This window comes from Polypterus senegalus, chromosome 5 (assembly GCF_016835505.1).
Source record: "Polypterus senegalus isolate Bchr_013 chromosome 5, ASM1683550v1, whole genome shotgun sequence".
Taxonomy (NCBI): domain Eukaryota; kingdom Metazoa; phylum Chordata; class Cladistia; order Polypteriformes; family Polypteridae; genus Polypterus; species Polypterus senegalus.
The window spans coordinates 169,871,499-169,892,535 of record NC_053158.1 but is presented as its reverse complement, the minus strand read 5'-3'; the positions used below and the strand labels follow the sequence as shown (position 1 = coordinate 169,892,535).

Here is a 21,037-nt window from a genome sequence, read left to right as displayed (position 1 = left end):
TCTATTCCTTGCAGACTAATCTCGGGAAGTCTTGCCTGGTTTTGGGGCAACCAATGACGTCACTGCTGGTTTTGGCCCTGATGACATCACTTCCTCTACTTGTATTTAAAGGCCACCATTTTAAGGCAGCAAGTTAGTTCTGTTTTGGACTCAATAGTGTAAACATGTCTGATCTTTTTGAGCGATTTTGCAGCCGGGAAATATTATATGGGTGGCTGCCCCAAACCTATTTCAAAGACTTTTTGTCGTTCTTGTGACACTATCTATTAGTAAGTATATTAGCCATTAATTATCACAATAAGGACTAAATGTTCTTATAGAAAAAAAATGTCAAAAAATGTTTCCAAAACAACCATTTGCAATATATTTTTGGGCTTTGATGCACAATTTTTATAGTAATATTACCATCAAGTAGAATTAATCAGCACATTTCATTATCATTAACAGCAAATTATGTTCTTACTACTATAAAATATGTAATAAAAAAGAATAAAACATTATACAGTAACATTTTGATGCATAATATATTTATGATAAGGATGTACTTCAGCTGTGTACATCTTCATAGAATATTTATCTACAGTGTTGATACAATTTTACGGTTTAACCTTGTTATCTGCCCTTGAATGGCTTGAAAGGCATAATTAAATAAAATGTATCATTATTACTGTTTGGATTTTCTACAAAAGAAATTTGCTTTGAATATATGCACACACACACACACATTATATATATATATTTTTTTTTTTTATTGTGTGCTAATGTATCTAAATACTATATTGTTTATGATATATTGTTAATATATTACAGTTGTAGATAAATGTATGCAAAGACAGTGAACCAAGTGTAAAGCATTATATAAAAATTTAATTGAACATAATACTACTGTCTTTACAGTTTTTTTTTTACATAAGATGCAATAATGTAGCCTTACAAGTCTATGGCTTTGTGTCCTTGCTGTTCTTAGATTTTGGGTGCTATAACAAGACATACACTTTCTGTTACTTATTATGAATTGCACCATCAGAATGTCTACACAGAGGAGATATAAATTACAAATAACGTGGGTGGGGGTCCTTTGGGGGGTGGTGTCACCAAGGTTATCAGTCAGCCAGTTTTTCCAGACACAGGGGTCAGAAATCTGGAGACAATGTTGACCTTACAGCCCTTAAGGTTTACCTCACAATTCCAGATCTCTGGACCTAGTAACTGGTGATTTGATGTAATAGGATCACAGACTTTTTTAACCAAAGTTTTATTTCTAAATCCTTCTTAACACATAAAAAAACCCTTAGACTGCTACTCTCAAGAAAAAAACTTTCTAAGAAGGGTATATAATGATATTTTTTTTCCAAACTTATATAAACATTTATGAAACTAGATTTTAAGAATATTAGGTGCATGTATGTATGTATGCATATATATATATATATATATATATATATATATATATATATATATATATATATATATATATATATATATATATATATATATATATATATATATATATATATTTGCCGCTGGAGATCCACAAAGGGAGAAAATGAATCACGTATCAAAAGTAGTTTTTTATTCCTGAGCTTTCAATCCCTGCCAGGGGTCTTCATCAGAGGATAATGCTTAGACTTACAAGAATCAAAGGCAATATATCACAAAAACTTTCGTGGTGGATGGTTAGTAGGCTAGAGGTGGGTTTAGGTGGCTAAGTCGGGGGGGGGGGGTGTAATGGGTGTAAAGTCTTGTTTATTACGAATACATTCTTCTTAAGTTTGCATATGCTGGATTTATGTCCAAGTGTCTGTTGATGGTGTTCTCATTTGATAACCAGGATTTGGCCAGCTTCTCTGCCACTTTTTGTACTGGCCTTGAATTTTACTTGTACATTGTCCCAGTTAAATGTATGTCCTGTTGATTTAGTATGCGTATAGATCAATGATCGCGAGTCCTTTCTTCTGACGGCGTTGCGGTGTTCCTGTATATGTGTTGCGATTCTTTTTGAAGTTTGTCCAATGTATACCGCTGAGCACGTGCTGCATGGAATGCTGTACACTGCGTTTCGTGTTTCTGCTGTCGATTCACAGCTGAAAACATTTTTGAACTTTAAAGCTGAAGTATTTAATGCTTATTTGAATACTCTTCCAATAAGAACAATCCAATATTTTAATTTATATATTTTAGACTTAAGTGTCTCATTATCCATCTCTCTGTGTTGCAATAGCTGTCTTAGTAGCTTACTGCATTTAGCTTTTGTCCTACCTATTGTTATCTTTTTTCATATACAAAAAACTATGGTACTCCGTTTAACTAACAAGTCTCTCCTAGTAGACTAAGCGTGAAGCTGTGGCTTCATGTTATAGAAACAAGCAATCATTGCTATTTTAAAAATTGTGGTTTGTTAAGATTTAAAGAATTTCAGTATTCTGAAAAATCACACTATGTTTGATTAAAGAAAATAATAATCTAATAACAAAAATTAAATAATAATAATAATGAAAATCCAATGATGAATCAAAAGAAGGCAGCCTATTTCACTTATACAAAACAGTGATACTAGTCTTACACAAGTAGAGAAATAAAGGAAGTTATAACTCACTTTATTTTGGTTCTCTGAAAGGGGCTGATGTTTTACTTTAAAAAATCAATATGCTACAAAACAAAAGATTATAACTATAACTTGAACTCCTTTGGAAAAAACAGTGCATTTAACAAAAAATGCTCTATTACATTCTCTTTTTTACAGTACCAAGGTATTGAATTTCAAGTAGGGATGCTCCAATCAATTGGTCACTGATCTAACTTGGCCGATTTCCACTAAAAAAGACTTGGCCAATCACAAAAAATGATATTCTGTGCTTCTGATTTTCTAAATATTATGGTAATTTAGTTATAGTGCCCCTTTATACAAGGTATTACACTAATTGAGTCAGCAACAGAGCGAGGGTTACTCTGTCTCTCTCTTTTTTTTTTTTGCAGCAAACTTTCTGCAGTGTTATCAAAGAGCAACAAGTGGAAACTTTTTTATCAGAGAGTCAGAAATGATTGGAATATTTATCTTTATATTAAAGAAAGTGGAGTAATAAACTGAGAAAAATGAATTGGAAGCAGTATAAATCCATTAAAGTAGCTTTTTATTGCCTTTTTTTTAAAGATTTTTACTGTGTTTACTAATTGTTGCTGTGTGTCATACGGCATACGTTTTAGTAAGTAACAAGTACTACATAATTAAAATGGTAGTATATATTTATAATTTCACCTCAAGAATTACGAATGTCTGGCAGATACACTGAAGGAAAAAAACACCTGTTTAAGTGTAGTTAATATACATTTTCACAGCAAACAACTTCAGTGCAATTAATGATTTAAAATGATTAAAACATGTAAGTGCATGCATACTTACATTTAAGCTGTGTTTAATTGTCAATATCAATTCATTGGGAATTTATTGTGTGAGAATATATATATTGTTAGCAAAATGGTGAAAACTACTTTTTTAATTAAACTTCATTTCAGGTAAGTACATTACACAAAACTTTACACAATATGACAGTGTGTAACTATGAGAAGCTTTTTATCTTGTGTTATGTCATATGTATTATGAGAAATTATTTTGGCATATATTTTATTAAACTATGTATTGTAAGGAAATTTTATCTAGTGTAGTGTTTTTATGGCCACAACAATAAAGCCCTACACAATTTAATTTTGTTAATTAAAAAAACAGTTAACACCTCTGGTCTATAGTTTAATTATAAAAATATCAAAGTTAACACTTAAATATAGAACATAACACTTCTATGCATCTAGTTATGCAGGAGCTTAGTGAAAAAAAAGTCCGTATCTGTCGATCAAGTAACATGAAATTGGTGTTCGATATCGGAATTAAAAAAACCTGATCGGAGCATCCCCATTTTCAAGATATGTGCACGCCTCTGATCTTTTTATGTATGTCTATGTGACACACAGTTGATTTGCCCGAGTACTGGCATATTTCCTGTAATTATCTGAAGACACTGAACAACGAAACAGTGCCCTTTGTACCTTTTTATTATGCATTAGCGTGTGTTTCGTACAGGTTTTATTATTTCAATATGTTTAATTCTGTTTATGCTTTGTCATTCTGCTGGGGAATACTTTTGGAATGCACTGTGTATGTGTAAAGAATATGTAAGCATGTTGGGGTGTGTATCTGTCTATCTATACGCACACACACAAGCACAGCAAAATATTAAAAATATAACCAAAGTGCAACCAGATGGTATGAAATATTAATTAATTTTGAATAAAATAAAGAAGATAACACTTACCTAATTTATTTTTCATGCTCCTTACATTGTCCAGCTCCATCCTCAGGTTACCTGGATTATATTTAGCACGTGATGTCATTCCTTCAACACAACATAAATATTTTTCAGACAAAATTATTATTTGTTTAGTCATTCATAGCTTACTCAGAATAATGTAATGGGCCTAGTTACATTATTCTTGTTTCTGCACATGCTAAAAAATAAATATATAAAATAAGAGCACCTTTGAAAAACAAGAATCGTTTTAATAAAATGTAAGTATTTTTAAACTGGTATTAGTTTTTAAAGACATAAGAAAATTGTGTCTTAAAATAATACAATAAAATAACAGGTGAAGATTAAAAAAAAAAAAAGCTGAGTGTGATTTTTTAACGTCATTGGTTTATACATAATTTCATGAGTTTAAATAAATAGCACTTAAATGAAAATGGCAATGAACAACAATAATGCAAACAAAGACAGTCTCGAAAATAAAATCTATAAAATGCACATGAAAAAATCCACATTCTTATTGTAACATGCACACAATAATGAATCATGAATGCTTGAGTGGATGGATGTTTCACAAAGTAATAGTAAATTACTTCAGTAGATTTCACAGAAACATAGGAAATGCAACAAACACTCTGTCAATGCAACTTTAATATTATTAGGCTAAATGTGTGGCTAATCCTAGGATACAACATACTCCCTTGGGTCTGATTCCCAAGATTGAGCAAGATTGTCTATGCTCCATCTCACTTTAGCAGTGAGAATTAACACTGTCAAAATGAATATGCTTCCTAAACTTCTATTTCTATTTCAAAATATCCCAATATACAATTTAAAAAATCATTTTTTAAGAATAGGAATAAAATCGTGCAGTACTTCTTTATATTCCTTGCTTTGTACCCAAGTAAATACATGTTATTGTCAATATACTAAGAATCCAATTGTCTTCCATTCACTCAGAATGTGGCACCTCTACATGTCAACCAACTTTTTCCACCCTCTCCAACTTAAACAGGTTTTAATGTTTGGAAAATGAACAGGATAAAATAATTTGGAGATTTGTATATAGATAATGTCTTTATATCCTACAAACAATTACACTCCAAAATTAGCTTCCCACCAACACAATTCTTTATATTTTTCCAAATTAGAAACTTTGCTAAATGAAATCTGCCCAATTTTCCTCATCTCCCAACTATTTCTATTCCAGAAGAAATACTGATTAGTCTTCAAGACACAGACAACATTTCCATAATATATAAAAAACATTTTAAATCCCTTCCTTTCAAAGTTTCCAGAGTAAAGTGGGAAAAGGATCTCTTACACAACACTTCAGAAAAGGAGTGGAAGGCAGCCAGGCACAGAATTCACTCTAGATTAATACGTGTAAAACATACAATTATTTAACTTAAAAATTTTATTGAGCACATCTATCTCATTTAAAATTGTCCAAAATGTTTCCAGGGCAACATGCAACCTGCAAACTTTGCAATCGAGCTCTAGCCTCACTGGGCCACATGTTTTGTGTGTGCACTAAATTAACATAATTTTAGACCAAAATCTTTAAATACCTATCAGCCAGCCTTGGGGTCACAATCACTTCTAAACCATTAACAGCGGTATTTTGTATACTCCCAGATGGGCTTAAAGTAAAAAAGGACAAACAAATTGTAACTGCCTTTACCTCACTACCAGCACATAGACTTATCTTGCTAAACTGGAAGAATCCTAGCTCACTTCTTTTAAGTTAGTGAGTAACTGATGTTATACAACCCCAATTCTAAAAAAAAGTTGGGACACTGTGTAAAATGTAAATAAAAACAGAATGCAATGACTTGTAAATCTTAGAAACCCATATTGTATTCACCATAGTACATATAAAACATATCAAATGTTTAAATTGAGAAAATGTACTATTTTAAGAAAACAATAATGTAATTTTGAATTTGATGGCAGCAGCACGTCTCAAAAAAGTTGGGACAGGGCCATGTTTACCACTGTGTAGCAAACCCTGTTCTTTTAATAACAGTCCGTAAATGTCTGGGAACTGAGAAGACCAGTTGCTGGACTTTGGGACAGGAATACATTCCCATTCTTGTCTGATATACTGTAGAAGTCTAGCTGCTCAACAGTCCTGGGCTTCTTTGTTGTATTTTTCGTTTCATGATGCACCAAATGTTTTCAATTGGTGAAAGGTCTGGACTGCAGACAGGCCAGTTCATCACACAGACTCTTTTCTACTACAAAGCCATGCTGTTGTAATAGATGCATAATGCAGTTTAGCATTGTCTTGCTAAAGTATTCAAGGCCTACCCTGAAAAAGACTTTGGATGGGAACATATGTTGCTCTAAAACCTATATATACCTTTCAGCACTGATGGTGCCTTTCCAGTTGTGCAAGCTGACAATTACATGGGCACTAATGCACTCCCATACCATCACAGATGTAGTCTTTTAAACTGAGCTCTGATAACAAGTAGATGGTCCCTTTCCTTTTTAGTCCAGAGGACTCAGCGCCACATATTTTCCAAAAAGAATTTCAAAAACAGTTTTCCACTTTACCTCAGTCCATTTTAAATGAACTTTGGCCCAGAGATGATGGTGGCATTCCTGGATCATGTTCACATATGGCTGCTTCTTTGTTTGATTGAGCTTTAATCTGTATTTCTGGATGGCACAGTGAACTGCGTTCAAGACAAAGACTTCTGGAAGCATTCTTATGCACGTGCAGTGCTGCCTGAGGGCCTGAACATCACAGGCATCCAATATTGATTTTCAGACTTTTCCATTGTGTAGACATTTCTCCAGATTCTCTGAGTCTTTTCATGTTATTATGTACTGTAGACGATGAGATATTCAAATTTTTTGCAGTTCTGAAATTGTTCCACAATGCAGTTTTTTTACAGATTGGTGAACTTCTTCCCATCTTCACTTATGAAAGACTGTGCTGCTCTAAGATGCTCTTTTTATACCCAAACATGTTACTGACCTGTTTCCAATTAACCGGATTAGTTGCAAAATGTCCTTCCAGCTGTTTCTTTTTAGTACCAATTACCTTTCCAGGTTTGTGTTGCCCCCATCCCAACGTTTTTGAGATGCTTCCATCAAATTCAAAATGAGCTAATATATTTCATGAAATGGTAAAATGTCTAACTTTCAACATCTGATATTTTCCTATGATCTAATAATAAATAACAAATAAAATGTTTACACAGCATCCCAACGTTATTGGATTTGGGGTTGTACTATTTGAAACTGGAGAAAATGAAATGCTCATTAAGAAGACCTGTTCAAACCTTTTTAAAAACATGACATGATCTAATTAATAACATTCCAGAATAAGCATTTATATTGGGGAAAAAGATTCTGTTTTCTACTCTTAAAGGTTTTACTCTGGCTGTTGGCCTTCCTTCTCTTTCTCTTGGGTAGGGGTTGAATTGAATTTAGTTTTGTTAAGTTTGACTTTATTGTATGGAATATTACTTGCTTTTAATAAATTCAATTAAAAAAAGCAACAGATGGTGAAGCGTGAAAGTCTTCTACCTTGTGCTTGAAAATCAGCTTCTACATGCTTTGAGGTTTCCTTAGTTCTTTCATCACATTTTGCAAATCTTTCTCTTCAATCTTGGGTTAATTTTCTTCTTGCGGCCATGTCCCATGATAATACTTGATAATACTGGCAACAGTGATCACAGGAACATTACCCTCTTTGGAGACAGCCTTTACATTGATCATGCTTGACAATTACTAGTGGTTTGAACAGGTGTTATAGAGCACTGGCTATGTGCTGTCTCCTTTATTAGCTGCCGTATAACGGTGTATGCGGTCCCCAGCAACTAAACATGCTCTCATCTGCCTTGTTCACTGCCTAGACATTCTGCCCTGAACCTCTCTTAGGAAAAGAGGCAATGTAATCAGCCTCAGTTTATGCAAATCTGTGAGACAATCCATGCTAGGATTCTTAAGGAGCCTTGCCATTTTTCACCCATGCTACTGAATTTTAGTAGCACAGAAGCATCTCTGAAGTGTTTGGAGATAAGTCCACTTTATCCTCACCCCATGTTCCAGGCTCTGCATTAGCTCCCTTCCTGTTTGGGTACAAACCTGAATGATTATGCTACACAGTGTTTTCATCCACTTCTACTCTCTTTATAATTTGCATTTTAGTTTCTAAAAATACTGGCAAATTATTACTTTCTAACAAATATTAATATAACTGCAGAATACATGAAATAACCAATCACTCACACATAATAACTTTGAATTACACAGCATACAACATTATGGCAGATGACTATTCTGTGTAAGAAGCTCTGCTCTGATCTGTTGCATTTGCAGTTTCAGGCATATTTATTGTTAGTCAAAAATACTGTGGGTTTTATTTATATTGTTATCACAATATATTGTTGGAGTCCAACTGTGGTCAATTCAGTTGGCTGGACAAGATTAGAAAAGGCACACAACTGCCTCTATAGAAGGTCCCACAGTTAATGTATATGAGAGTAAAAATCAAGCCATTAGGTCAAATGAATTGCCCACAGAATTTAGAGATGGGATTGTGTTGTGGCACAGATCTGGGGAAGACTACAAAACACTTCTCCAGCCTTGAAGGTTCTCAACCACGACTCTTCTGACAGCGGACCACCAATTGTGGGAGAAGAACCATGGTAAGAGAGATGACGAAGAACCAGTGAGTCAGTCTGGCTGAGCACCAGGGAACTTGTCTGGAGATGGAAGAAATTTCCAGAAGGATAATTACCACTGCAACGCTCCCCTGATCTGGGCCACAGATAGGCCAAACAGAAGTCTCTCCTGAGTAAAAGACACATGGAAACTTTCTTAAGAGTTTGTAAAAGGGCACGCCTCTGACTGTGAGGAACAAGATTTTCTGGTCTGATAAAAGCAAAATTAGCATCATGCCTGCAGGAAACCAGGCACTGCTCATTACTTGTGCAATACCATTCCAATGGTAAAGCATGGTGATGGCAGTATCATGCTGTGGGATTGTTTTGTCTGCGTCAGGGACTAGGAAATTGACGGGGTTGAGGGAAAGCTGAACAAAGCAATATATAGAGACATTCTTGATGAAAACCTACTCTAGAATGCTTTAGACTTCATACTGGGAAGAATATTCAATTTCTAACAGGACAATGGCTCTCTCGAGGGACCTGAAAATAGTTATCCGCCGATGTTCTGTATCCATTCTGACTGAGCTTGAGAGCATCTGCAGAGAAGATTTGCAGAAAATCCCAAAATACAAGTGTGTGTAGCCTGCTGCATCATACACAAGAAGACTCCAAGCTGGAATCACTGTCAAAGACACTTCAATGAAGCACAAAATAAAGGGTCTGAATACTTGTGTCACTGTGATATTTTACTTTTTTGTTTTTAATACATTTATAACATTTCCTAAAAATCTGTTTTTGCTTTGCCTCTGGCCCTCACGCTCACCTGACCTAAATCCAATAGAACACCTCTGGGGCATTATGTTTCGGTCCATCCAACACCGCCAGGTTGCACCTCAGACTGTCCAGGAGCTCAGTGATGCCCTGGTCCAGATCGGGGAGGGGATCCCCCAGATCCCACTAGGAGCATGCCTCGACGTTGCCAAGCATGCATACATGCATGTGGGGGTCATACAAATTATTGAGTACGATTTTGAGTTGCTGCAATGAAATTTCGGCAAAATGGACTAGCCTGCCGCATCATTTTTTCACTTTGATTTTCGGGGTGTCTTTGAATTCAGCCCTCTGTAGGTTGATAATTTTAATTTCCATCAAACAATGTGGCATCCTTTCGTTCCTAACACATTACCCAGTCCATATCAGTATAAATATCCAGCATGATTTATTTTGCCATTGAGATCTGATGTGTCTTCAAAGTGTTCCTTTAATTTATATATATATATACAGATATATAGATTTACATTCTCTGTATTAAGAGTTTTTTTTTTAGCTCAGGTGTGTATGTCAACTATGCAAATTATAATTGGAGAATCACTAAAACCAGAGTCAAATTCCTTGTATGTGTGAAAACTAGGCCAATAAATCTGATTTTGATTCATCTATCTACTTTGCAATGCTCAAATTCTGATCACTGACAGCCAATAACTGCCTCATTTACACTGAATGCAAGGCACAACCTATCAAAAGACAGTGTGCCAGTCCATCACAGGACAAACAGATACACATACCCATGTTCATTAATTCTAAGACCAATGTACAACTGCCAAGTAGTCTGCAACAGACTTTGGAGGAAATATTGAGAAACATGCTGGCATAGGAAAAATGTCTCAACTGAACACAGGAGAGCTCCAGACTGAGATTCGATAGACTGAGATTCAACAGCCCCTGTCCATGACAGAGTACTGCATACTCAGACATATGCATTCATCAGAGCCAATTTACAATAACTTGCATCACTTTAACATGGGCAAAGAAATTAGAATATCCTATAGAAAACACAAAGTTCGCATTGTGCTTACATCTGAACTCTGGAGTTGGGCAGCAATAATGCTAACAACCACTACACAGCACTAACCAGAACTCTCTTTAATAATTACCTAACATAAAAGAAACAAATTTAATGTGGTGGCTTGATTTACAGATTTTATGTGTTTTTTATTATGATGCTTTAAAAATTTTTTTTTTTGTTCTATTCTCAAAAAATACTGTTATCAAATTACTTACAAGAAGAGAAAATTTGAGTTTTTGCACCAAAATGTCCACATGTTTACTTACCAAGAATGTTTTTGCCTTAATAAAACAGGAAATGTTTCTGAATCATTATAAAATAAATGTGAAGGATATATTTCTATTGGTTGTTACATAAGCTTACTCAAGAGAGATACTAACTTAACAGATCATTTGAAATGTAAATTATGAACACACCATTTAATCTTCTTTGAAGAGCCTCCTCTTCTAGACAAATGCAATGTATTTGCTCATCAAGGTCTTCAAGAATCTAAAAAATTCAAAGGCACAAGGAGACAATAAACTTGTGTACCATCTCTTTTCTTAAGCTGAATACAAACAATGATTTAAAGCTTCATCTCATAAAGAATTACTGATATACTAATTTAGTGTGAAACCTCTGGTCAGGGATTCATTTGTTTTATTAGTTTATCATGAAGAACAAAATAAAAACAAATGCATAAGTCAAAACAACTTTTAAACAGCACAAGAAATAATGTTAAATGGCAAACTGTAATTAGCAAACATGCACTTTTATATTACACAAAAAGAACTACTAAACCTAGCAAAAAGCTAGGGATTTACAATTAACAAAATTTATATGTAAATTAAAACTTAAGTTTTGAAAGTTTTCATTCCCATATACTGGTACTGACAATGTTAATAATTACAAACAGCAACAAAGAGTATCAGCTAATTAAGAAATATGTGCAATATCTACAGATACTAACAACAGATACTGCACAAACATTAAAAAGTTTTTGTTTACACAGAGAACCACAGACTCATGGAATAAATTGGTCTCGTCCGATGCGAGAGATGGACGTCTGAAGTGGAGCTCCGCTAGCAGTGGTGCTATTTTTCATATTATTTGCTTATTATTCTGAGATATCCTGTATTTATTCAACCCGAGAGGGACCGCTACAGTATATGTAAACACATATAAACATGGCCAACAAGAAGGGGGTCGAAAGAATCAAGACTAAAGCTACATCCAAGCTGCGATCAGCAAGCCCTAGTTCGAGATACGGCCTCTCAGAGACAGACCTGGATCAGATGGGCGAAAGTACAGACTCCTCGGGACCACTGTCCGCTACATCGTCGCCGGCTGAGAGCGAAAAGGGGAGCGAAGGTGCGATCGTGAGTGCAGATGTGGATAGCTCGCCGATTGGAGAGGATTACCTGAAACTGGAAAAGGCCGGGAGGTCCGCGGCTTCAGTTACGCAATTACGGGACTGGAGCAGCGGGGACACCTGCTTCAGCAGAGTCTGCTGCTTCATCTACGGTACAAGAAGGCACATTTGAGCTATCTGAACTGAAAGTGTTGCTCGCTGAGCTCACGCAAGATATAAAGAAAAGCGAGAAGGCTAATGAGAAAGCAACGGCAAAGGCACATGAGAGACTGAAACAGGAGATGAAACAGGCCAATGAATGTCTGCGACAGGAAATCCAACAGGCAAATGAAAGGCTGCGACAGGAATTCCAACAGGCAAATGAAAGGCTGCGTCAAGAGGTATAACTTGAACTTCGACAGGTGCTGGGTAAAATTGAAGAGCGCATTGAGAAAAACTCGTTAAACTGAGCACGCTTGCTGATCAATTGGAGCATCTTAGTGAGACATTCACGAATCGGATCGAAATAGCGAACATCTAGCTGCCAGTGCCGAGGAAAGAGCAGTAAATGTCAGTTCGGAATGTAAAAAACTCGGAGAAAAACTTGGAGACAGACTGGCTGCTTTAGAAGATGGGAGTAGAAGGTATAATGTCAGAATTGAAGGCCTGCCGGAGAATCGAGAAAGTTTAAACCCTGTGAAATTCGCAACTGAACTTTTTTCTAAAATAATCGGGGGAACTTTAAAGCAGAATCTGAGATAGCAGCGCTTACGTCACGCTGATCAAACACCGTCAGACCCGACCAAGATCTTTTATAGTTCGTTTTGAACGATTATCATTTAAGTTAGAGGTGATGGAACTCCTCAGAAAAAAGGAAGATATTATATATGAAAATAGCCACATTCGTCTTCCCTGACTTCTCTCCAGCAACAGCTATAAACGCAGCCTTCTATAATATTAAACAGCTGCTACGGCAAGCCAATGTCAAATACGGCCTCCTGTATCCGCAAAACTGAAAGTGGAATGGCAGGGTCATTTCTATGTTTTCGCTAGCAAGGAGGAAGCAGAAAATGAATTAAGAAAGCTGATACCGGGACTATTCTGATACATAATTGTGAGTCATGGCGGTAAATGATAAAGCTAGGATTAATAATCTACTGTCTGATCTATTTGTTTTAAAATACGGGTTTTTTATCAGCATATATTCTCATATTCTTATATTATTATTACTTACTTATTACTTATCATTACTTAGTATTACTAGGGCTAAATGTTTATGTTTTATTGTGCTTAATTACGTTTTCCTCCTCTTTTTCTTTTCTAATTATTTCATGTGTACCCTAAATGAGACTGTTCAATATCATACCCTTGGTTTGCTGTTATTGCTATTACTGCATTAAGACTTGTTATGCTTGTTTTGGACACATCTTTAACACCATCACCTGGGTTTATTATCTGGGGATATCATCTTAATGCACTAAAATTGATGAAGATATATATATATATATATATATATATATATATATATATTAAGTGCAAAATTTTTTCTTTTTTTTTTCCTCTTTTAAAGACTATATTGGTAACAGATATCTCTATCTTTTAACCTTAAAGCGCCACTGCATGGGGGCTTGATGTGCTTTGGACGTGCTCTGTCTCTGGGTATGTCAGAGGACTGGGACTGCATGAAGTGGGTTTTAGCCTCACCTGGGGAGGCAAAAAGGGAGGGTGGGGGTTAAGGGGGGAAGAGAAAGAGAGCAGGCTTGATCTATATCTAATCTATCATCTCAATCTTTATAATTATAACTATCAACGTAATAATAAGCTGCATGGCAACAACTCTTGGGGGAATAGGAAATTAAGACCTAAACTATTTCACTTCCAGTTAAGACTATAAAATGACATCAAAAACTCAGAATCAGTGTCTCCATGATGGGACAGTTAACCGTAAGCTGGAATGTTAAAGGCCTGAATCACGAATTAAAGAGAAAGAAAGTACTTTCTCACCTAACAGGTCTAAATGCTAAAATAGTATTTTTACAGGAAACCCACTTACTAAGTAAGGATCAGTTCCGGCTGCAAAAGACTGGACTGGCCAAATGTTCCATTCTAGTTTTACAAAGAAAACTAGAGGGGTGGGAATTCTCATACATAGAACAGTACCATTTGTAGCATCAGATGTAGTATTGGATCCTGAAGGGAGATATGTGATGGTCATGGGAGACTTATCTAACTGTAAAATGATTTTGATAAATGTTTATGCACCTAATGTTGATGATAAGGAATTTATACAAAATTTATTTGCATCCATTCCCAATCTGAACACTCATAAACTTATAATGGCTGGGGACTTTAATTGTGTTCTAAATCCACTTTTAGATAAGACTTCCTCCACAGGGGAACGCAACTAACACCGCAAAGATAATTACAAAGTTTATAACTGATCACAACTTATCAGATCCCTGGAGGTTTTAAACCCAAATTCAAGAACATATTCTTTCTACTCACCAGTACATCATTGCTACTCAAGGATTGATTACTTCTTTATAGATAATAACTTCTTGCCTAAGATTAAATCTTGTAAATACGATGCTATTGTTATTTCAGACCATGCTCCGATGATCTTGGAGCTGAAATTACTAAGCCCCATACACTCACCCGCAGATGGCCTCAATCCGCTTCTATTAGCTGACGAGAATTGTACTGAATTTATATCCAAACAAATTGAATTCTTTCTAGAGACAAATACATCCCCTGAGATCTCTGCAGGAATACTCTGGGAAACTCTTAAGGCCTTCTTAAGAGGACAGATTATCTCATATCTTTCCCACAGAAATAAATCCGAGCGAAGAAAGTAGCAGAGATAAAAGCGAAATTACTAAAATAGATGAAGAACATGCCAGACTACCAAGCGAGACTCTACATAAGAGGAGGCAGGCTCTACATTCAGAATTAAACCTCTTGACAACTAAAGAAACCGAACAACTAATTTACAAATCCAGACATCATTATTATGAACATGGAGAGAAAGCTAATAAGCTTTTAGCGCAACAAATTCACAAGCAAGATATGCAACGCAATCTCGTAATTACTAACACTAACGGAGATAAAATCATCGAACACAAAAATATAATGTACACTTTTAGAGACTACTATAAATCCCTATATACTACTGAGTTTAAAGAAGACAATATACAATCTAATGCATTTCTGGATAAATTACAGATACCACAAATTGACGCTTTTAGTGTGGAGGAACTCGATAAACCTCTGTCATTATCAGAATTACTGGATGCTATAAAGTCACTCCAAGGTGGAAAAGCAGCAGGCCCTGACGGCTACCCTGCAGAGTTTTACAAGAAATTCTCCGCTCAGCTAGCTCCCTCCTATTAGCAACATTTACAGAAGCCAGAGATAACCAATCTCTTCCACAAACCTTTCGCCAAGCACTAATCACTGTCTTTCCAAAACAAAATAAGGACTTATTACAATGTGCATCATACAGACCAATTTCACTTCTGAATAACGACGTTAAAATACTCTCTAAAATCATAGCTAGAAGGATGGAGAAAGTGCTCCCTCAGTAATATCACAAGACCAAACTGGATTTATTAGGGGCCGACACTTATCTTCAAATCTTCGACGCCTGTTTAATGTAATATACTCACCAACTAAATCAAACACCCCAGAAATATTATTATCATTGGATGCAGAAAAAGCATTCGACATGATTGAATGGAAATACCTTTTACTATTTTGGAGAAGTTTGGGTTTGGCCCAACATTTGTGCATGGATTAAATTACTGTATACTAACCCAGAAGCTTCAGTTTGCATCAATAACATTTGCTCAGACTACTTTAAACTAGAGCGTGGCACAAGACAAGGATGCCCTTTGTCACCACTGCTGTTTGCAATTGCCATTGAACCACTGGCAATACATTGTCGAAATACTGATCAGATAAAGGGGATTAGCAGAGAAGGACTGGAACAGAAAATCTCATTATATGCAGATGACATGGTACTGTATATATCGGACCCAGAAAATTCTGTGCCTGCAGTCTTAGCAGCACTCACAGAATTTCAAAAGCTCTCTGGTCTCAGAATTAATCTGAATAAAAGTGTACTCTTTCCGTGAATTCGCAAGCATATAATATTAGATTAGACACCCTTCCTTTTATCATTGCAGAACAGTTTAAATACCTCGGGGTAAACATCACAAGTAAACATAAAGCTCTTTATCAACAAAATTTCGTCGTCTGCATGGAAAAAATTAAACAAGACTTGCATAGATGGTCAACCCTTCATCTCACACTAGCTGGAAGAATTAACACTGTTAAGATGAATATTCTTCCTAAGCTCCTTTTTTTATTTCAAAACATACCAATATACATTAATAAATCGTTCTTTAAGCAATTAGATTCAACAATAACCTCATTTATTTGGAATTCTAAACATCCACGCATCAAAAGAGCGACCCTACAAAGACAAAAGGCAGAAGGCGGCATGGCTCTACCTAACTTCCAGTTTTATTACTGGGGGCAAATATACAGTCGATAAGAACCTGGACACAAATAGAAGAACATACACAGGCATGGACCGCAATAGAAGTAAAATCCTGCAGTACTTCTTTGTATTCCTTGCTCTGTGCTCCAATAAACACACGTTATCGGCAATACACTAATAACCCAATTGTGCTCCACTCACTTAGAATCTGGAACCAATGTAGAAAGCATTTTAAGACGGAGAAGCTTCTTTCTGTGGCACCCCTGCAAAAGAACCACCTCTTTCAACCCTCACAAACATATGCAGTTTTTAATATCTGGAAAAAATTTGGAATTAACTTGCTTAGAGATCTTTATATAGACAACGTCTTTGCATCCTATGAACAATTACATTCCAAATTTAACATTCCAGCTACAAATTTCTTTCACTATCTTCAAATCAGGAACTTTGTTAAACAGAACCTTCCAGATTTTCCTCATCTTGCACCCTCATCCACGCTGGAAAAATTATTGCTCAATTTCAAGGAGTTAGACTCCATCTCTACAATATATAAAATCCTTTTACAATCCCTTCCTTTCAAAGATCCAAGAGGACACTGGGAAAATGACCTCTCAATTAATATATCAGAAAAGGAGTGGAAAGTAGCAATGCAGAGAATTCACTCAAGCTCCATATGCAAAGCATACAATTATACAACTCAAAATTATATATCGAGCACATCTGTCTCGACTAAAACTCTCCAAAATGTTTCCAGGGCATGATCCAACCTGCGAACGTTGCAACCAAGCCCCAGCCTCACTAGGTCACATGTTCTGGGCCTGCACCAAATTAACATTATTCTGGACAAAAATTTTTAATTACCTCTCAGACAGTCTTGGACTCACAATCCCTCCTAACCCATTAACAGCTGTGTTTGGGGTTCTTCCAGAGGGTCTTAAAGTGGAGAAAGACAAACAAATTGTGATTGCATTCACTACACTGTTGGCACGCAGACTTATTCTGATAAACTGGAAGAACCCAAACTCTCCTCTTTTAAGTCAGTGGGAAACTGATGTGTTATATTATTTAAAATTGGAAAAAATCAAATACTCAGTTAGAGGATCTGTGCAGACTTTTTCAAAACATGGCAGGATCTAATCAGTAATATTTTGAAATGATTTTATAAAGCACAGAGAATTTGTTGATTTAGGTATTTTTAAAGCCTTAAATTTTACACCGTTTGGCTTGCTCTCTCTCTCAAGGGTGGGGATCGATCTGTTCTTAGCATAATTCTTTTTTTTGTAAAAACTTGATTGCTATGTATTGATTGTAATAAAATTAATAAATAAAAAAATAAAAAAAGTTTTTGTTTACACAGAGAACCACAGACTCATGGAATAAATTGTGTTGCGTGGTACCGAGTATGATTTTACGGACCTTCAAAATTCAATGTTATTTTAGAGAAGTTTGGTGGATAGGTTTAATAAGCCGTGTTAGTCTAAATGGTTTGCTCTACACAAAGTTTTCTAATGCACTAAAGTTTGTAATGTTCAAGTTGTAAACACAATGCACCTCCTTCAGGTTTACATCCACACTGCGGAAGTCTATATTTTGTATGGCTTGTAATCAGTCAAAAATGCAACTGTAAATCTGAAAGCTTACATTGTATTATATATTGTTCTGTATATTATTGTGTAGTCTCAATATTTACTCTGGGAGCATTTTGTCACAGTATTATACTGTATGTGACAATTTCTTTTTTGAACTTACAATTATACAAAAAACGAGCGGTTAGCAATTGCCAGTGATAGAAGAACAGCTAGTCAAGTTGTTGAAATTGTATGCTAACAATAAAGAAATATAAATTATGACTTTAAGTGAGCCACTGGCAATGTACATTATGTTCCTGATACCCAGATATACAGTTGTACCCAAGACTTTACATACCCTGGCAGAATTTGCACGATGTGTACCATACTTTAAAGAAAAGATGACTAATTTCATTTACTTTTAATGGAATCCAAATTAAACTACAAGACATCACAAAATAGCACAACCATTAAACAACACATAGTAATAAGGAAAATAATGAGATTGTCCCTGTTCAAAAGTTTGCATACCCTTAGTTCTTAATATTGTGTATTACGACCTTTAGCATCAATGACGGCATGCAGTCATTTGTGATAGTTGTGGAAGAAGCTCTTGATTTTCTCTGGTGGCAGAACTGCCCATTCTTCTTGGCAAAAAGCTTCCAGGTCACATGAATTCTTGGTTAGTCTTGCATGAACTGTACATTTGAGATCTCCCCAAAGTGGCTCAATAATACAGATGACAGGAGACTGTGATAGTCACTCCAGCACCTTCACTTTTTCTGTTATAGCCACTGAACAGTTGACTTGGCCTTGCATCTTAGATCACTGTCATGTTGGAACACCCATGACAGATATTTTCAGATCTCTGGATATCTTTTTATATCATTTTCATGATTTATATAATTCAACAACATTTTCTCACAGGTCCTTTGACAGTTCTTTTGCTTTCCCAGTGCAACTCTACACAAATTTAAATTGAATATTTATACACAGATACTGATTACAATCAAAGAAATTACAGGTGTGATCACTCTCACTTAGTTACCCTTAATTTGAACCTGTGTGGGTGGTAGCGCTGCTGCCTCACAGTTAGGAGACCCCCTGGTTCACTTCCTGGGTCCTCCCTGCGTGGAGTTTGCATGTTCTCCCCGTGTCTGCGTGGGTTTCCTCCGGGCGCTCCGGTTTCCTCCCACAGTCCAAAGACATGCAAGTTAGGTGGATTGGCGATTCTAAATTGGCCCTAGTGTGTGCGTGTGTTTGTGTGTGTGTTTGTGTGTGTCCTGCTGTCGGTTGGCACCCTGCCCGGGATTGGTTCCTGCCTTGTGCCCTGTGTTGGCTGGGATTGGCTCCAGCAGACCCCCTGGGTTGGAAAATGGATGAATGGATTGAACCTCTGTGTGTCAACCTGTGTGCATATTACCAGCCCCAACATTCAAGGGTATGTAAACTTGATTTTAGCTATCGTTATGATTTTAAAAGGGCACATACAATTATGTGATAATAAACTGCTTTCCCTGAGCACACTCCCTAATTAAAACAAAAGCTTTCTGCATGAATACTTACATTTTACAAACAATGGCCAATATTTAATACATTCTGCCAGGGTATGTAAAGTTATGGGCAAAATTGTAAATGTATGTACATTCCCTTACTTATCCCCTAGATCTGGATCAATCTGACTTTGTATTCACCTCACTTAACTGAAGCAGAAAAATAAAACTTACAGCAGCTACATTTATATGAAGATGCTCTGACTTTAACCTGTGTCATATAGAAATATACAGTATGCTTTGGTTATTGTCAACCACATTACATAATGTGCTTATTACTGAAATCCTGGTAAACTAGAAGGGCTTCAGAAATTGCTATACTATACAATATTTAATGGAGCACAGTTTATTCAAAGAATTAAGTTTGCAAACAAAAAAACTCCACTAGACATCACATAGCATATGCTGTAGTTGCATCAATATTAACACATCCATAAACTACAAGTGCCCAGAGTGTAGGATGGAACCATTCACACTACACGGGGTAAGTCAAGAATTGTTTCAGAATCTCTTTGTGCTTGCAAACTTTTGTGCACCATTTCTACTTTTAATTTAATGGATGTTCTTAGCCAAACACTGTCATGTATGTTGATGATGTAAACCTGCAGCCATTTGCTCTGTTTTTTGCATCACTCTGTCCTATTATTATGGCTGAATTTGCAATACTAAGCAGGTCTGAACATTCACAATAAAGAGATTATATGAAACAGTTTCATTTATAACTAATTTATTACAAGCGCCACCTGTCGGTCATTTTGGCTAGCCAAGCATGCTGTGCAGGTGCAAATTAATTACTGTGGTGTTTGTGACCATTTCCCCAAATCTGGGAAAAGTTGCATCTGACTGAAACAAGTGGAAGTGGTGTCTTTTTTTGGCAAGCAGAGTTGAAGAATGTTACTTGTAACAGTAACTTAGTTACTTACTAAATAATTACTTACTAAAAACTAACTAAATATGTTATACAGTTACCTATAATAAAATGTAATGCATTACAAACAGAGTGTTACTTTTGCCACATTTCACTGGCCAGCATTTGCTATTAAATCCTAAAGCCATGAAACTTCCAAGAAACTGACCAGAAACACAGCAATATTTGATCATTTTGTTGTGTTCGACTAAAAAAAAAACTATTTGCCCCCTTCCCCATTTCTTATTCTTTTGCATGTTTGTCACACAAAATGTTTCTGATCATCAAACACATTTAACCATTAGTCAAATATAACACAAGTAAACACAAAATGCAGTTTTAAATGATGGTTTTATTATTTAGGGAGAAAAAAAAAATCCAAACCTACATGGCCCTGTGTGAAAAA

General features: G+C 35.8%; 1 protein-coding gene across 2 annotated transcripts in view; it reads right to left on the bottom strand.

Annotated features, from left to right (window-relative positions):
* The window catches only part of lmbr1 (limb development membrane protein 1), a 167,836-nt gene that overhangs the window by 40,412 nt on the left and 106,387 nt on the right, over positions 1–21,037 (bottom strand). For both annotated transcript variants that reach the window (XM_039753618.1, XM_039753619.1), the window contains 2 exons: positions 11,189–11,261; positions 4,308–4,388 (listed from right to left, as the gene is read on the bottom strand). In XM_039753618.1, coding sequence (XP_039609552.1) covers positions 4,308–4,388; positions 11,189–11,261 — 154 coding nt within the window. The remainder of the gene's footprint in view (positions 1–4,307; positions 4,389–11,188; positions 11,262–21,037) is intronic.